Source organism: Peromyscus leucopus, chromosome 4 (genome assembly GCF_004664715.2).
Source record: "Peromyscus leucopus breed LL Stock chromosome 4, UCI_PerLeu_2.1, whole genome shotgun sequence".
NCBI lineage: Eukaryota > Metazoa > Chordata > Mammalia > Rodentia > Cricetidae > Peromyscus > Peromyscus leucopus.
Genome location: NC_051066.1, coordinates 54037906 through 54056228, shown reverse-complemented (window position 1 = coordinate 54056228; position 18323 = coordinate 54037906). Strand labels below are relative to the sequence as shown.

Below are 18323 nucleotides of genomic sequence, written 5' to 3'. Positions count from 1 at the left end.
CAGGGGAGCCCCACACCCTCTTCTAGCCCCCACAGGCACCAGGCATGCAAGTGGTATACAGATGTGCATGCAAGCACACACATAAAGAAAAAAATTTAGATAATGCCTTGATTTGAAAAGTCTATTCTTTTTCCTGCATAATTTTTTTTAGTATATCAGAAACTTTGACTTTGCTCTCAGCCTTTGCACTGTTCCAGAATTGAATAATAATCACCTCTTGTGGGCATATGGATGCCTTGGATGGAATGGGCCAAGGTCATATTTTAAAAGGTCAGGGGGAAAACCAGAGTGGTACTTTCCTGAGTGTCTCTCTAGTACTTCAGGTTCAATGTATAGCTCATTAGAAGTTTCCCTTTAAGATTTATTACAGAGATATTTGGGTCATGAAAGACTACTACATTTCTAATAGCTCATCCATTATGTGTGTACAGTATAAAATACACAAGATCTCAGTCTGACTCTCCGAATTTCATGCTAGTGTCTATCTGTGTCATACAGGTATCTTCTCGATGTAAGTTATTTCAGGACTTTTATGGTGTTGATGTTTATTTATGTTGAACTCAGCTGTAAGTTTCCCTAAGTGGGGACTGCACAGCTGCTTTCCAGAACTAAAACATTTTCTGTTGCTGTGTTCAAACTACTAAGTTCAATGGTCTGCTTTAATCGCCGGTGTTTCGTGTACACATTGATGTAGAGTTTTAAACTAGAAAAGTAGAAAATGAAAGTATGTTTTTTTTTTTTTTGGCAGGCATTTGATGTACTTGGAAAAGTCGAAGCTTACCTTAAGCTCCTTAAATCAGAGGGTTTAAGCCTGCCTGTCTTGGCAGCGAGGCATGAGGAATTACACAGAGAAATTAAAGACTCCGCAGCCGATGCTCTGCAAAAGGGACAGGCCTTAATCAGCCAAGTAGACTCCTGCGGGTGAGTGAAGTCTGCTTTATCCCCAGTGTATCAAGGTTTTTCACAGTTTCCACAACCTGGTAAAAGTAAGTTGCACAGGGTTTTTCCCACCCCCTGCTTCTAATGTTTGGCTGCATTATGATGTGGCTTAAAAGGTTCTATTGAATTATGCTCTGCAGTGATTCTGAACACAACATTGCTGGCCCTGAAGTGAGGCCACCGGTCAGAGCATGAGGACTTAAACATGCTAAAGCTTTGTCCCTGTGTGCCTGGGGGGCGGGGGGGGGAGATGCACATAACAGGGAGGAGCTTTTCCGGCCAAGCTTTCTCCATCCTGCTTCTCTTGTCTCCCTCGGTTCATGAGCCTCTCTATTGCCCCATTTTCCCTTTCTAGAAAAACAAAACAAAACACGGCACAACACAACACAACACTACCAGAATTCCCACTTCCTTTTTACCTGGCTATTGCACTGAACAAAACCACAAATAAAAGGTAACTATTAATAACAAAAGCTCACATTTAGTGAGAGCCTGTTGTGTGCCAGGCACTGGGCCAAGGGCTTTAGGGACATTATCTCATTAATCCACACAGTGACTCTATGAAACACACACGAAGAATGTTTGCCTTCCCCAGACAAGGTAACTGTGATACAGAGAGCTTAAGTGACTGGAAAGTGGGATCACAGAGCTGGTTTGGGACAGAGGTAGCTTTTGAATCCAAGTGTACAGGCTCCCGTTTCCATGCCCTTGAGCAATGTGCCAGGATCATTTCCATGAGCATGTTCAGTGGGTGCATCGGGGTGAGCTGAGAATTGGCTGGGCATGAGGGGCAAGGGGGCAATGGGAAAGAGAAGGAGAATGCACGTGGGAAGTGTGGGGATTTGATGGCAGTCCCTGGAGCAGGTATCAGCCAGGAAGATAGCAATTACATTTAATCGGCAGCACTTTCGTTTTTAACAGAAAGAGATAAAATAGATTTGCCCAAGGAGGTTAAACCCCAGTTCTCATTTTCTGTAGCTGTAATTTCCTTGAAACGCACAAACACAATTTGAGGAACGAGGTAGGTGGGATGTGGTAAACATGGTTGCATTTCCTTTTAGCCCTGTTTCGCTCTTTTGGATATGTTTTAAAGTGTGCCCATGGATGTCTAGGCATGGGGAATTTTCTTTCCAGAAAACAGGCTGAACTGGACAGAGAGAGACATTTGATTCAGGCATTTAGATGGTTGCCATGGGACCATGCAAAACTGAGATTAGAAATAATCCAAGGTCTCCCAGAAAGAGCCAAAAACTGGAGGCCATGACAAGGGCAAACACTTCTCCTCTGTGGAACAACTACCAACAACAACTGGAACTGCTTAGTCTCTTGACTTAGGTGTTGAGCCAGATGCCAGATAAAGCTGTTTTCCACTAGACCAGAGGGCCCCGGGCACACCCCGTGTGGGCCCATGTGCCTTCAGCAGCTGTTTCCTCCCGTTTCCTCCCTTTCCCTCCTAATCCACGTCTACTCCTTGCAAATGCCTTGAGCTGTGCAGAAGACTGTCTATAAGATACAAGAGACACTTGTTGGATGTTGGCCTTGTCAGATGTAAGTGGTGAGGCCTGTTATCGTCACTAGGTCTCACAGCCTTGGCCAATGTTATTTTCCTGGTCAGGCTAACTGCTTGTGTTGTTCTGTCTGGCCACAGGGAGATTCCCCATGTGTGTACAAATGAGAATGCAGCCTCCGACACCCTCCCTGATTTCTGGAGTTCTGGTTCAGGTTGTTCCTTCCTTCCTGGCGCTCTGTCCCACAGATCCTGGGTGTTGGCTTTTCTGAAGTCTGGCCCTGACTTCTTACGTCAGCTGGTGCCATCACAACCCTTGTGTTCCTGCTTCCCTTCTCCAGGTCACACCTTTGTCTTCTCTTGGTCACCTAAGGCCCAACAGGAAGTTCAACTCCTGCTTCTCACCCAGAAACTGAGGTGGTTTTTTTTGTTGTTGTTTTTGTTTTTTGTTTTTTTGTTTTTTGGTTCAGTTTGATGCTTCACTCGGAAAATCAGAAAGGTGGTCAGAAGTTTATACTTGTAAACTTTATCCTGTTGGCTCCAGTCTGAAGTACTTTGATTTTGGTACCTAAAGTTTTGATTGATGTGCTGTGATTTCATCTTCGTCCTCCCCCTCCTCCTCCCTCTTCTCCTCCCCTTCCATTTTGGCTCATCCTTCTTGTATGGCTTGCATATTCATTTACTCATCAAGTCCAATTCTTTTGTCTCCGTTGCTCTTTCTACTCTTAATTTTTATACTCACCCCATTTTCCAAAGAGGAGTTTATCATTTTGTCTTTTCAGGAGGCAGTTGGGGGTCTTAATAGAAAAAGGCAGTAATTAGAACCATGGCAAGAAAATTAAATCAATGGCTACCTAACTAGATTTTTTAAAAAATTAGAGTATGTTTCTGTTAGCATCTCAAAAGTATAAGCTTGCTTCATAATAGTACCAGGATGTTTGCTTGCCCCAAGATTTCATAATTTTACAAATCAATGTCACTTCCATTTTCAAAGGGAACTGAAAGTAAAGGGAAATTGCTTCTTGGTGAGGAATATTTTTGATTTCAGAAAGTAGATGCAAAATAGAAATCCATTAAAAACCAAATTACAAACACATTAGAACCTCACTTGCAAGCCAGAGGATAGTGTGGCTGCTGACCTCCATCCCACACATTCTATCCATCTTGCTCCCCTTTCTTCACCTGATCCATCTCCAGATACTCAGGTTCCCATCAAAGGAAAGAGTAGACGTTTTCCAAGAGGGAACTTGCCCACCACAGCCGCTCTGCAGGGAAGGCCAAGTTTGGAATGGTGGCAGGGACGACAGACATTTGAACATGTCGAAGTGTCTATATGGAGTATCACAGCGGCTTCCGAAACCGTGAGATGCCAGCTGCACCACCAGGTCACAAAGCACCATGGTTCCAAAATGTCATGGGTCAGAAACTTGAGACTCAAGGAAGTCAAGGAAGTTTGACTGTGTGTGTTGAGAGCCAGAATAGTGCTGTGACTTCTAAGCCCAACTCTGACTCTCTGTCCTTCTCCATAAAATGGAAATTCCCATTTAATATTTGTAATTAAATAATACAACCCCATTCCTTGCACATGGAAAATACCCACTACATAGTAACTTTAGGTTTAAAAACATGTACGAAGAGCCACGTGGTTGTTTCAAACGATTGCAGCAGGGTGAGACATTCCAAACAGTGGTGCTCATTTCAGTTAAACAGGAAGGAGGTCATGGTTGAATTGGAGGAGATAAGTATTTCTCTTCTGGTAACAAAGGCAGGATTTAGAATTGAAATATTAGCAGGTGGGACTTTCAGTGGCCCTATTATTTAACTTTTTACTGTTAATAATAGAAAAATAAAACAAACTCAGAAGTTTACATTTGGATGAAATGAGGATATGGTTGAGGAGAAAGTTTTTATTGTAGATACATGAACGAGAACAGCCAGAGGCATCTGGAAGAGTCCAGAGCAGAAAGGCAGTAGACTGAACATGATCAGTATTCTGAACTGGACCATGAGAGGAGAGAAAAGGAGGAGAGTGAGAGAGGAAGAGAGGGGAAGCAAAGGGGATGGAGGGGGGGGAGTACATGTGGCTGAAGTGGCGTCATATAGGACGCAGAAGCTGGGGGAAGGGAAGCCGGGAGCTGGAAGGGTAGGGAGCAGGTGAGAGGAGCTGAGAGGAGCCGTGGCTACTGAGTGAGTCTGGAGGCCAGCATGTACTTTAGTACACTAACAGATACCTCTGTTGGCCATTCATCCTGAGTTTCTTTTGGACCTGGCAATATTTATCTGAAATAAAGCGTTCTGGGTAAACTGAGACGTTTGTCATTGTTCTCTGTAAAGAATGAGGAACAGATTCATACTGTTTTTTCATCCTGGAATCAAATAGGTTTAAACTCCAAGCAGCCTCACAGAATGAATAGTGGTAATGGTCACATTTCCTCGCTTCTTCTAAATCTAACCAATAGTCTAATGATAATTCTGATCATTGAGTGGCTTTTATCTCTTCAGATGGCAACATCTGTCACATGAGCGAGGCACATTGTATTATGATATTTTCATGCATTCTTTTGCACGCAGTTATGATACAAGTTACCTATAATAGCATGTGATAAATAGCCAAATTTAGACTCACAGCCAGGCCAAAAGCCCTTGGCTTCTGGTCCCCTTCATCTCCTCCTAGGCTTTAATTGACATCATTCTTAACCAAAGGTGGCCTGCTACCACACACTATTTGGTATTAAGCCACAAGAAGCTTGGGTGTTTGAAAGTGCTCGATCTGAAGTTTAAGTGACAGTGATGTCTAAAAGCAAAAGGATCTCTATCTCTTTCTCTAAGTGCAGCTCCAACTTCAGAGCTCAAAACATAAAGCACACAGCGGGACCAGGCTACCTTCTGAAATATTCATTTGCCTTTCCTCCTTGTTAAAATTTCATTTAGGAGTCATATGTGAGCTTCTATTAGCTCAGTCTCTATCCCTGCTTGAAAGAGGGTACCATTTTTGTTCTATCTTATCGTGGTTAAACATATTAGCTGAATATTTTGCATCTGTGTAACTTTATTATCTGCTCCAATCCAGCGCATGTGACTTCCTTCCTATAAATCTTTCTTTCTTCGTATTTGCCAGAATGGGAGGAAAGTAAGAGTTAATCAGGATTATGCTTATTCTTCCCACAGTTTTCATTTCCATTGGCTACCACTGCCTCAGTTGGTACTACCGATGTTAATGAACTTCGGGCAGAATTTATCCCTTTCATTCACTTGTTCATTCCCGAACCATGTTCAGTGTTTTGTTAGTCAGGTGATCTAATGTCATGCTGTTTGTATTCTGGTGGGAAGAGCCACTCAACAAATCAGTCTCTAAGTAAGATGTCCCTTTGTAGCAGGAGGTACTGTGTGGAATGTGATACAGAGGGACTGTGTGGCAGGGACTGCTTCAGGCTCTGGGGTCAAGGGAGGGTTGGCTAAGAAGAGCTCCCATGATTCCCTGGGAGGTAAGTGGCCCCAACAAAGACCAACAGTGCTGAGTCAGAAAGGGCAGTGTGGCTGAGGGAGAGGTAGACAAGAGGAGGAGAGTTGAATGGGACCATGTTGACAGGCACTAGTAACCATGGAGAACACTATCCTTTACATCGTATGTGATGGATTTAATGATCACCCTCCAGGGTGTGCACTGACCCATCATTACCCCTGTTTTGCAGAATAGGACCCGGGCCCAGAGAAGTTCACATCTTGCTGTAGAATGTGTCCCACAGCAGGAGGAGGTGGAGGACCAGCTTGCTTGTCTGAATTGTTCCATTTGATTGTTAGCTATTGGTCTTTCTCCTCTTTTGATTCAACTCGAACTGATGGCAAGGAGCCTGGTTGCCTTACTGTCCTGGACTCTCTTTTATTCTAGTATGTTCTAAAGGAATTTCATCTCTCTCTCTCTCCTCTCTCTCTCTCTCTCTCTCTCTCTCTCTCTCTCTCTCTCTCTCTCTCTTTCTCTCTTCAAGTCAGGCTTCGCCTTTCCTGTAGGTTTCTTTGGATTTACTTAAAACATTATTGAACATATGGAAAATAGCTGTGACCTCAAGGCCAGACAAAGATCCATAAACCTGTCTCAGAATTGCAAGAACATATTGGCATCCAGTCGAGAAGATACGTATGAAGTGTATGTGTTTTAGTAAAAAAGGGACCCTTGGGGAGGAGGCCTTTGTATACAGTACTTCAGAGAAGACAGACATACTTCTGAACAGAGACCAGAGTGGGCTGAGTGGAGGAGTAAAAGTGGGAGGAACCACGGGGAAGATTTTATCTTCAGGCCAAGATGCCCAGAGTGACCAGCTGTCACGTAATTCCGTGTATCCCTTTGCATTTCTCGAATCTTCTCCTTTGTTCCCGTCTCGCCCTGCTGCTCTGATTACCCCTTGTCCTTTCACCTGTGTCTGTATCACTGTGGTCACAGGAAGAGAAGCCACCTAGGAAAACCCTCAGCATCCTCTCTTGACATTTACATAGTAGGTAGCTTGAACTATTCAGGAGCAGGCATGACATTAGAGAAAAGCCACATCGTAGTAACAATGTGTTGTTCTATCCATAAACGGGAAACAGAAGCAGTGCCAGCCCTCCAAGAAAATAGGACCGTGTTCTTTTGCCGAACAGATTTGTTTGTGATTGACTTCTGCAACAGTTCCATCAAACACCTCAGAATTTAAGAATAACTTATTTGGGGCTGGATGTGGTGGTGCACGCCTTTAATCTCAACACTCAGGAGGCAGAGGCAGGTGGATCTCTGATTTCGAGGCCAGCCTGGTCTACAGAGCAAGTTCCAGGATAGCCAGGGCTACACTGAGAAACCCTGTCTCAAAAAAACAAAAACAAAAAAAAAGTAATTGGTTTTAGTGGAGTTTGATGATAGATTTAGGTGGTAAATGTCAGATACTAAAATTTGGGAAATTACAAAATTGAGTTCCTAGGACAGTTTGAACTTAGCTGATTTTCAAATATCCCCATGTCTATAATAAGCTGTTCATTTTAGATGTTGAGTAAATGGCAAGTTTGTAGTCTCAACATATTAACACTTAATAAACACTGTTAAGGTTTATGCTTTTTTTTTTTTCATCCTGAAACTCTTAGTATGGAGTATATCACAAAGCTTAGACTGCCTTAAAGGAGTATCTATCAATTTATTTTTTAATAAAATATCTAAATTTTATTTTTAAATAAAATATCTATTAATAAAATGTTAGTCATTCTACGGCAAATTTACTTTCTTATGAGGCTGATGATGTGATGTGAAGTTGCCTGAGTCCCTTGGCTTGGGAAGAGCAGAGACAACAGAGGGAGGCTGGCTTGAGAGGTCGAAAGCTCTTCCCTGCTTGGTTGAGGAGGAGTTCCCTCAGTTTAGGGGATTTAGGAAGAAGAGATGGAGAAGGGGATGTGAGTAGACACACTTAGGAATGACACAGTGCTGGTCAGAATAATGGCAACCCGAAGGTAACCCCAGTATTTCCCTTAAGTAGAAAAGCGTTTGGCCAGTGTCGGGACAAATATGTCAGAGAACGTTCTCAACCCATATGAAAATGAATTTTGTGAAGCCTTTGTAATGATAGAGTCATATAAATAGGTAAAAGCAGACCCCAGATTGAACGCATGGGGTACTACTAGCTAGCTATGTGTTGGTGGGGGAAATACAAAATGAAAACTTACTGGAAAGAGAAACATAAAAATGCAGCTTGGTATTTTCCCAATGATCTCAAATATGTGTGTTTATCTGTTTATCTCTTGCTGTGCCATTTTGTTAAGCCCATCATGAGTTATAAGAAATGTCAACAATCCTCTTTTTGAGTACTGTTTCATGTGATTCTTGGTTCCCGCCTGTGGCTCCTGTTGGAGGCTGTGGGAGTCCGTCTGTCTGTCTCTAGGACTGCCGTCATCTCTCCTCTTCTTTTGCTGCTCTGTACTGTGTTCTCGTGGTCCCTCTGGCTGCCTTTCTCTTTTGTTAGCTCCCCATTTGTTTCCATTCAGTGATTTTTCTTAGTTCTAGTAACTGTTATTCCCATTTCTTGGATTTCTGATTAATTCTTCTCTTCTGTATCCCATTTTGTTTTATTTCTGAGTACTTTTGTTTTGGAGTTTCCTTTAACTTATTTTTTTTTTTTTGAGAATTTCTTGCATTAGGACTGTATCTACATCCTTTCCAAACCTTCTACTCTCCCCAGCTCCTTCCTTGGACCACCACCACTGCCTATCAAGCTCATGACCTCCTTTATAATTATTGTTAATGTATATACACATATGCATATACACACATACGTACAGACATTCATACAAACAGCCTACTGACTCCATTCAGTGTTATTCATATGTACATATATTTAGGGATGCCCACTTGAGATTGGATTACCTAGGAGAGGGCTTACCCCTGAAGAAAACATAGTCTCCCTCTCTCCACAGCCACTGATTGCAGACAGCTCCTTTTCTAGGGGCAGGGCTTGCGTGTTACAGGACCTCCTGATCTTTCATTTTGAGGGTTGGTTTTCCCTTTACCTCTCTTGGCTTCAGGTGTGTTTATTTTCAGGTGACTTCATTTGAACTGGAGTGCATTTCTCTGTTGATGGCTGAGGGTCTTAGCCTTGCTTTGCCTTGCTCATTTGGAAAATGGTCACACTCTTACCAGTGTGAAGGGATTTGTTTGTTGGCTATTTGGTTGCTTTGCTCTCTCTTGGAGGATTTGTGGCTCTCAGAAGGATAACCAGGAAGCTAGCAGATGGTTTGGTGAAATTCCTGACTGTCCTACTCTGTCTGACTCCATAGCCCTGTGGCTGTGGGCACAATATTTTTCAGCCTCCTTTTGTAAATAGAAATAATATCATCTCCATGTCTGAGTTCATGTAGAATCCCAGCTATGGCATTCTTTTCATGGCACACATATGTTGGTCCCTATGGTCTTAGAAGAATGAATCTTTCATCCATCTGGACCAGAACTCAGGAGTCCTGTGACTCCAGCCTCACTTACTGTTTACTTTCTTACTTTCTATGTATTTATCACTATGTACCTACAAAATATTTGTGTTTATTATATGTTTTGTAGAGAAAAAGTATCAAAATATATAACAAATCAGCAAGAATATGTAAAAACATGCTTTTCACATTTGCAGCGCAAACAGCACTTTTTCAAAGCTGAAAAATAGACATAGTGCTTGTCTTCCCCCAAATGAAGACAGTCACAAACAAGAAAGGCCGCTGTTCAGGTCTTAGTAAAGGGAGCAGCAAGCTAGATAGGAGACCCTCCCCACCCCGCCCCATCTCCAAGTGTCATTTGCCATAAACGGAAGGAAAATTCCCGTCAGCTGATCCTGTGTGCTGAGACAGAGTAAGCCGTCAAGTGCTCACCATCTGGTTCAGCTCCTAATCCAGATGGGCTGCCAATAGTAATTTATGAAAGGGTTGAAAGCAACTTGCCATGCTCTGGCATGAATCATTAGAATGCATTAACTTGGGGATTTGCTCCCCTCCCCCAGTCTCTACTTGCGACAGATGCAAAGATAGGGTGACTGCTTCCCTACAGTAAACAGAGCAGTCTATTCTGGAAGCAGAAGTCAATATGTCTTTCCTTTCTGAAAAAAAAAAAAAGAAAGAAACAAACAAGCATTTATTCCCTCTTCCCCTTGATTGACTTAATGAGTAAAGGCTAAAATGCCCCTATGATGGAGCTTCTAACAAATGTCTGAAGAAGCCTTCTCAATCTGACATGCCTGAGCATCTGTGATATTGGGAAGACACAGTCAACCTCAGGAATAATCTGACGTGCCTCATGCTCACACTGCTGACAGGCGCCAACAAATCCATTCTCACAGAGAAAACCGAAAGGTCAATCAATCTTTCCAATGCGATCCCGGGCCACAGATCATTAGCCCGTTGGTCATCCCTCTCCCTTCTCCATCAGCTGCACAGGGCGGTGTGCTTTAGAGAGGGGATGGAGTAACCGTGAGCCATGGTTTGCTTCAGTCAGGTTTCTTTTAGCCACCATCAATTCTTGTCCCACCATTGGTTGAACATGATGGTAATGGAATAGCACTTGTTCCTTGTGAATGACAAAATTCTTTTCATTTATTTTCAAGTCATGTGAGAATGGCTAGCAGATTGGGGAATCATAGTTTTCCTTTGATCAAGCCAATTACTATTAAGGCACTGAAAAAAAAAATGCCGGTGTGCACGCTATCCATGTTTTAAAGGACTCCAAATAAGAATCAACATGGGAGGTTCTAAATGAAATTGATAGCATCTGGGCTGGTTGTAATCTACCAATCAGGGTCTCATTAAGGAAGCCTAAAGAGGGCGGGTAGTCCTAGGATTAGGAATGGGATAGATACTATCATTATATTCCTACTGGGGATGAGAAATGAAAGAGATTAGCACCCAGTCAAAGAGAGGTGGCCTTCTGAGGACAGAGAGAGAAGGAAAAGGGGACTGACTTGGGTAAGTAGGGCAGCTCGCAACTTCTCCAGCCAAGGACTGAGTCAACGCTGCAGACAGGAGAAGGACAGAGTGGGCAATAATTCTCATTGGAGCAAGGTGACTCAGATTGTCCTCATAAAACTTTATTAGGGGAGGGAAGTGTCTATTGAATCAAACTATCCATGCTAAAATTGCTTGAACCCAACTGTGAGTACTCATATACACCAGGAAAGAAACTAGGCATCTTAGACAGCCTACAATGTCTGCAAATGGCCAGAAGTGCAGTCATTTATTTACAGGCTACGGGATGCTATTACTATGACATTTGAAGAATTCTGATTTCAGAATATCTTGGTTTTTTTCCTTTTTGAAAATGTTGTGTCCTTTGACAATTTCATACATTTTATATTGAATTTTGCTCATTTTTGCCATCAATCCCCTCTCTCATCTCCCTTCCCCTCCGGGTAAGATCCGCCCCCCCATCCTACTTGGACTTTTTCCATGTGACCCACTGGATATAATTATGGCTGCTTACACGAGCATTAGTAGGGGGTAATTTACTGGATCATGGGCCACTTATCAGAATCTATACTACTGAAGAAAATGACAACACCTTCCCCCAGAACCCTGCAAATATGCATAATCCCTCAGTGAGAGGGGAGACCTCATAAGCCCTCTATGCCTTGCATGATGGCCAAATCTTATGTAGGTTTTATGCAGGTAATCACAGCTACATGGAGGGAGTTTATGAGTGCCACATCTCTGTCAGGTCCTGAAGACACTGTTTTACAGTTGCCCTTTCCATCCTCTGTCTCTTACGTTCCTTCTGTTCCATTTATGTTGTTTGAGCTTTAGGGAGGGTGACATCCCATTTAGGGTCAATCACTCCACAGTCACCCAATCTTTGTCCTTGGACCACTTAGGAGTCTTTACATTAACTACTGCCCACTGCAAAGAGAAGATGATGCTCTGGGGGGGGGGCAGGAGGGGACTGAGAGCAGCACTGATCTGGGAATATAAACCTAAGTGTTTAGAAGGCAGCTTGACACCGTGTCCAGTTTGCAAAATAACAATTAGGTTCTGCTTCTGAGTTTGATCCCATGCATCCCATAAACCAACTGTGGTGGCATGTGCCTATAATCCCAGCACTCAGGAGATAGAGGCTGGAGGATCAAGAGTTCAAGGTCCCCAGGCTGCATAGAAAGATTGAGGCCAGGCTCAGATAGCTGGAACTCTGTCTTGAACTTTAAAAAAGCAATGCATTAATCTTCTGTTATTAGAAGACTGTGTGCTCAAGGCTACAAGGATTATAGGAGTGAGTATGCCTCCAGCTCTTCTCCTTAAAGAATTTAGAGTAAGAGATACAGTGCCTGATAAGAAACCGATGATCACAAAATGAGAATCTCATAGGTGATTGAAAAACAGAGTCAGAAACAGACAGATCCTATTTTATTAGTTATGGTTCATCAAAATTAAAATTATGGTTTTGCAAAAGGTGATATTTTTATGGAAGCGATGCTTGATTTGGTTTTGTTTTCTTGTTTTGTGTTCTCTGTGCTGGAAGGACCTTCAGGGTATACAATTTGAACAAGATAGTATGTCCCTCTAGTGACCATTTTTCAGACTACATGCAGACAAAGCTTTTAGCTAGAGAAAGCAACCAATTTCAAAGGAAGCTTGCCAACCAGTCAGTCTATTTGTATGCAAGTCAGCAGCAGTCAACAGAAGAAAGTCAGGGGAAATACTATGCCATGTGTTACACACTCAGAAAAAGTGCAAGGAGACAGTTAAAAAAAAAAGAATTGACTACAAGAACAGACATCCAGGTTCAAATGTTCAAATATTGTTTCTACCATTCTGTAGCTGGACAAATTACTGAAAAAAAATTAAAACACAGTGAAGAGCAATTGAGGAAGACACTCAATGTTGACCTCTAACCTCCATATGCTTGTAAATTTGTACACACCATGCGACATACACAAAAAAACCCACAAACACAAATATACACACACATATATTACGCACGCACACTCACACACATGCACTCACACACACATACAGCTGGTTGGGAAACAAAGAGCAGTGTGAATATTATCATTCTTTGCTGGACTTGTTTACTGACGACTGCCGTACCCCAGGGAGTAGCCTATTCAAAATTTGTAAAAAAATGTCTAACTGAAATGGATGTAGGGTGCATGTTGGGGTTGAAGATGAGGAGCCACATGGTGACCCAGAAGTAGAAGTCAGCAGTCTTCATCTTGGTTGACACAGTTCTTTTTCAAATTCTATTTTACATTTCTAAATTTTACCAATAACTTGCAAGTTGCCAGGGCGTTTTCTGCCACTTCTCACTCCCTCCTCTCTCGGTGTCTACCTCTCCCTTCCATTAGCCCCCTCCCTCCATGCTTTTCCATAGTGCTACTCAGTCACTTGATCTCTCCTACTCTGGATTTCAATATGCAATTGAAAACTCAGAACGTGTTGCTCATAGGACAACTGGACTTTCAAGACCTTCTTAGCACTTCACCCCTTAGCCTAAGTCTTAGTCAAAATAAAGTCATATTGCTAGGATACAGCTTTTTCAGAATGCGTGGGTTTCTGTCAGTAAGAATTATTTCTAAAAATCTCCTCATGTCTTTATTTTCTTCACTGATTATGAGTATTTATATATAGAACTAATTGTTCTAAATGTTTCTGGGACATTATATACCAGGAACAATATTTTGCATAGTGGTTTCATATTATATTTCACAGCTATGCTCGTCTGGAACCCTTGATGTACCTACAAGACACACCCAAGTGTGCCTCACTTCAGAAGCATCCTTATAACCATCCTAGTGATATTACTGTACTGCTAGGTCATTTCTGATCTGGTTCTTATTTTATTACTAATTTAATTTATTTTTACTGATTCATAAATTAATTATTGAGGTCAAATTCCTGAAATCTGTACCTAGCTCCAAGATCTAAAAAAAACCAAACCAAACCAAAACAAAACAAAACAAAGCAAGCAAACAAACACAAAAATACTGCCAGGCCCCCTTTCCCCAAAAAAACCTCTCAGGATAATTAAAGAGTTATCATGCTAACCTTTGCTAGAACTTGGAGGAAAATGAGTGGAGGGAAATTAAAGACATATGTCTAAGATAGTAGGTAAGGCACTGTCCTAGGAATAGACTGAACTATCCAGAAGTGTTCACTCTGTCTATAGTAGTCTTTCGTTGTGAACATGCTTATTTTGGAAATGGTGAGGAAGCCTGTGACAGATGGAAGCAATTGGAGTCCAGCTCAAAGCTGGTTTGAAAGGCATGTCATTTTGTGAGCCCTCCTGTCACCTTCCTCTCATAGGTCAACACAAGTGAGAAAAATGATAATGTGAGGCATCAAATATGGATGAGCGTATTTGATACCTAATTGCTAGTGATAACTAGGTTTTTATCTAGTGAATATAGCCTTGAGCATTCATAACCACTGAGAACAAAATATATAAATATTTTACCCTATTGGGTTAGCAAATGCTCTGTTAATTGGCTGATTCACATTCCTATTCAAAGAGCATCTTGAAATAAATGAAGCTTTTAAATGATACCCCCAGGAAAACTTGGTAAACATTCTGTGCCATTTACCATAAGATTCTCCAAGTATCTTACAGAAATATTAAAAAGTAAACCTTTAGAAGAGATTAAATCTGTCGCAGAAGCCATAATTCATCCTTCCTTTGGGACTGACTGACTTAAAACAAGGGAACATACTTTGCTGCGTGCTGCCCCAGGATGATGACTACCTTACTGCTGTTATCCTGAAGCAGTAGCTTCGACCAACTCCTACTGCACATGAAAGAACATATCTGCTTTCAAATGTTCCCTCTTGTCAGGGCTTCTATGTCAAGGTCAAGTGAACTAACAGCTGGCTTGTTTCATTCAGCTCTAAGGTGACAGGTATCCATGAGATGATGGAATGTATTCAGAAACGAGTGGATCATCTCAGCGAACAGTGCACAGCGCACAAGGAATTGGCTCTTAAGAAACAGCAATTAGCAGCATCCGTGGAAGACTACCTAAGGAAGGTAGTTTCATAAAATAAAATGTAAACTTTTTATTTGGTGCTCATGGATGGTGTTCAGCGATCATCTGTGAGCACAGTGGGAGGGTGGGGTGTCTCCTTAGACTTCATCTATATTACACATTAGGTCCTATAATTGGATTCATGGTTGTAATTACTGTTGCTCATCAACCACCCCTACCCCAGGTAGCCAATAACAAATGTCTAATGTAATCTGCCACCCCAGTCATGAATGTATATATGCAAAGTTGCATACACTCTACAGTTGTGTTAGCCACATCAGGCATGCATTGAAAGGAGGGCTTTTGGTTTGCATGACTCTAGGTACAGTCCCATACTAGTTGTCATTATCATGGCACAATTGAACAGGAGGACTTCAGACAGACAAATAGTTACCAGTAATTATGGGTTCTATGTTTCTGGGAAAAAAAGCTATCATTATTATACTAATTGAACAAAACCAAAGCAAGAGACACAGTCATCCACATAAGAGCATTCATGGGAAAATCCTCTCAGCAGAGTGATACAGTAACTTTCCATGGAAACATTTGATTTCCCATTCACTGGTGACACAATGGTTATGAACCTTGCTGTAGAGTCTGGGTCTCATATGTTCAATGATCTTTTCATTTGGTGCAACGAACTCATATTCTTGGATGTCTAGAAGTCGAGTTGACAGACTTCACAGAGCCTGGCATTATATAACATCTATTACATCACTTCCCCATTTGTTATTGACCCAGTAGCATGGGAATGTGAACCTGTCCTGTTGCCTAGGTCCAGGGAGAGTCTGAGCCCAGAGGCAGCTGTGGTGTTCCATTTCCTATAGCTCGAGAGTCAAGCTAATTCAGAAATGGCAGAAATCACAGCAGGAATTTAAACAAGTGTTGCTTCTTACCTTACTTGCTGTGGAGAGAGTGTGTTCTACAGAAAGCAAAAAGAGGCAGGGAGTCACTTGAGTGGAATGAAGCCTTTCAGGGTCACCATAGCCTTTAGTTCTTGTGAGCCAAAGATCAAATCACAATTCCCTCAGTTCAACCGCGAAATGATTCAAGTAGGTCCCACTTTCCCTGTCATCTGGACAAGGTGTTTCCCAGAGCTCTTCAGCCTTCAGTCCAACAGCCCATAGGGTACCCTAACACCTCTACTCAGAATGCCTACTCAGATGTGCCAGCAAATTGCTCTCATTCAACCTATAGATGAATTCATCTCTGCCAGTTTGTTGGCAAGTGCATTATCATCCTTTGTAGGTGATACAGAAAAGCTCTTCAAAGATATATATGGATGATAGTTGGTAGTCATTGCTGTTAATAAAAGAATGTATTCTCATATATTACTAGCATGGCATCATATGAAGAGGAGCATTATCGAAATATGAAATTCTTCCATATTTAAAGCTATTTTGATCAAAATTGATACACGTTTAAAATGCAATGGTAATATATGAAATATTTCCTTATATGTACACTCCTATACATAAGTATATATTATTAAAACTACAATATATTCTCTGCTTCTCAAGGTGGAAATGTCAATTCAGGAAATCAGGCCAGTTCTTTCTAACACATTGGACATCGGTTCCAGCCCTTCTGAGTCTGAGAAGATTTTGAATAAATATCTGGAATTAGATGTTCGAGCCAAGGTAAATGAAAGTTATTACTAGGACCATAATGCAATAATTTTTTAAAAATAATTTCCAGTGTTATGGAGCTAATCCCAGCTCCCTTCAGAGCTGTGATTCTAAGTTACTGCACAACAGGCAAAGGCATAAGAACTCACACAGTATTATGTGCATTTGTTTGTTTGCTTTTTGTTTTTTGAGACAGGGTTTCTCTGTGTAACAGTTCTGCCTGTCCTGGAACTTGCTTTGTAGACCAGGCTGGCCTCGAACTCACTGAGATCTGCCTGCCTCTGCCTCCCAAGTGCTGGGATTAAAGACGTGCACCACTACTGCCCAGCTAATGGTGTGTATTTTTGTGTCCATGTGTTAGTGCATTCATACTCATTGCAGCTGTGGTTTCACATTTCTTGCTGGCATCTATTCCTTGCCTAAGAGGTGCTAGCAACTCTCTCTAGGTGCCAGACCAGGCAAAGAAGACACTTCTCTAAGAGTATCTGTGATTTTCTGCAAGAACAAGTCACGTGATATCCAGAAACGACACTTGTCACCATACTCTTCAAGGAAACAAATAAAAACCACAGCCTTGCTTCACCCTCCATATTCAGACATTGAGTGCCCCACCCACCTGGCAGTATCTCAGGCTCTGCTCTACCCTGTTCTTGAGGTTTGGATTCAGTGATTCAGCTAGAACGGTGGTTTTCAGCCATCTTGATGCTGCAACCCCTGAATACGTTCCTTGTGTTGTGGTGACCCCCAACCACAGAATTATTTTTGTTGCTATTTCATAACTGTAATTCTGTCACTGTTATGAATTGTGACGTAAATCTCTGATAGGCAGGATATCTGACACATCTGACATATGACCCCTGTGAAAGGGTCAAACCCACAGGCTGCCCCCACAGAATTCAGAAAAGTGAGTGCCTTGTCCTTGCTCAGCTGCATCGGCAAGAACAGCCCTGTGTCTCCAGGCTTGCACAGAAGACCCTCCCTCTAAACAGCATCCCCACTGCAGACAGGCATGTTTTCCTTTCTCTCCTTTCAGAATGGGACAGAGAACAAGAACAACAACAAATCTTCATTTTAAACGCTTAAGCCATGTCTTGAGGCATTCTCCTTTTTAGAAGCATGAGAGAGAACCCAGGGGGAGAAATCCCATGTTCCTCTTTACTCTACAGTCTGTTGTCACAGAGCAGGGCTGGCAAATTGCAATTCTGTCCAGTCAGTGGGGTTCCTGGAAGCATCTAAACACACCTAGGGAAGTTATCCTTTCTGCTGCAAATGTGAGCAGGAAAATTTCTCTTTAATTCTGCACAATTCCTCGCTTGTTCTCGGGAAATTTTGTGGGGCTCTTTTCTGTGGCTCTTAGTCGTGTGTCACTTAATGATGGGGAGACATTCTGGGAAACAAACATGCTGTTACACGATTTGGCCATTGCGTGTGAACATCACGGTGTGCACTTGCACAGGCTTGGGCAGAGCAGGTCCGTCACCAGACATGGTTCCTTGGTGCAGTAGAGAAACATAAACACCATGTTCGAAGCTGCTGCCCCACAAGCAGGCATACTTTTTTACAGCACATTTTTCCTATGTGTAGAAAAATACTCTAACAATAAAGGCATAGTGTAGTAAATACATGAACCGGTAGCGTAGTTAATTAGCAAGCACTATGTGTTGCACATAATTATACGAGCTGCACTTTTATGTGACTGGCAGTAATAAGTTTGTTTATACCCCATCAGAACAGACATGCAAGTAGTGTGTT

At 42.0% G+C, this 18323-nt stretch overlaps 1 protein-coding gene across 1 annotated transcript in view; it reads left to right on the top strand.

Annotated features, from left to right (window-relative positions):
• Ccdc141 (coiled-coil domain containing 141) overlaps positions 1-18323 on the top strand; it is a 157260-nt gene that overhangs the window by 92406 nt on the left and 46531 nt on the right. Inside the window, 3 exon segments of the mRNA XM_028880586.2 lie at positions 749-921; positions 14804-14945; positions 16464-16583. Of these exon segments, the coding sequence (XP_028736419.1) occupies positions 749-921; positions 14804-14945; positions 16464-16583 (435 nt within the window).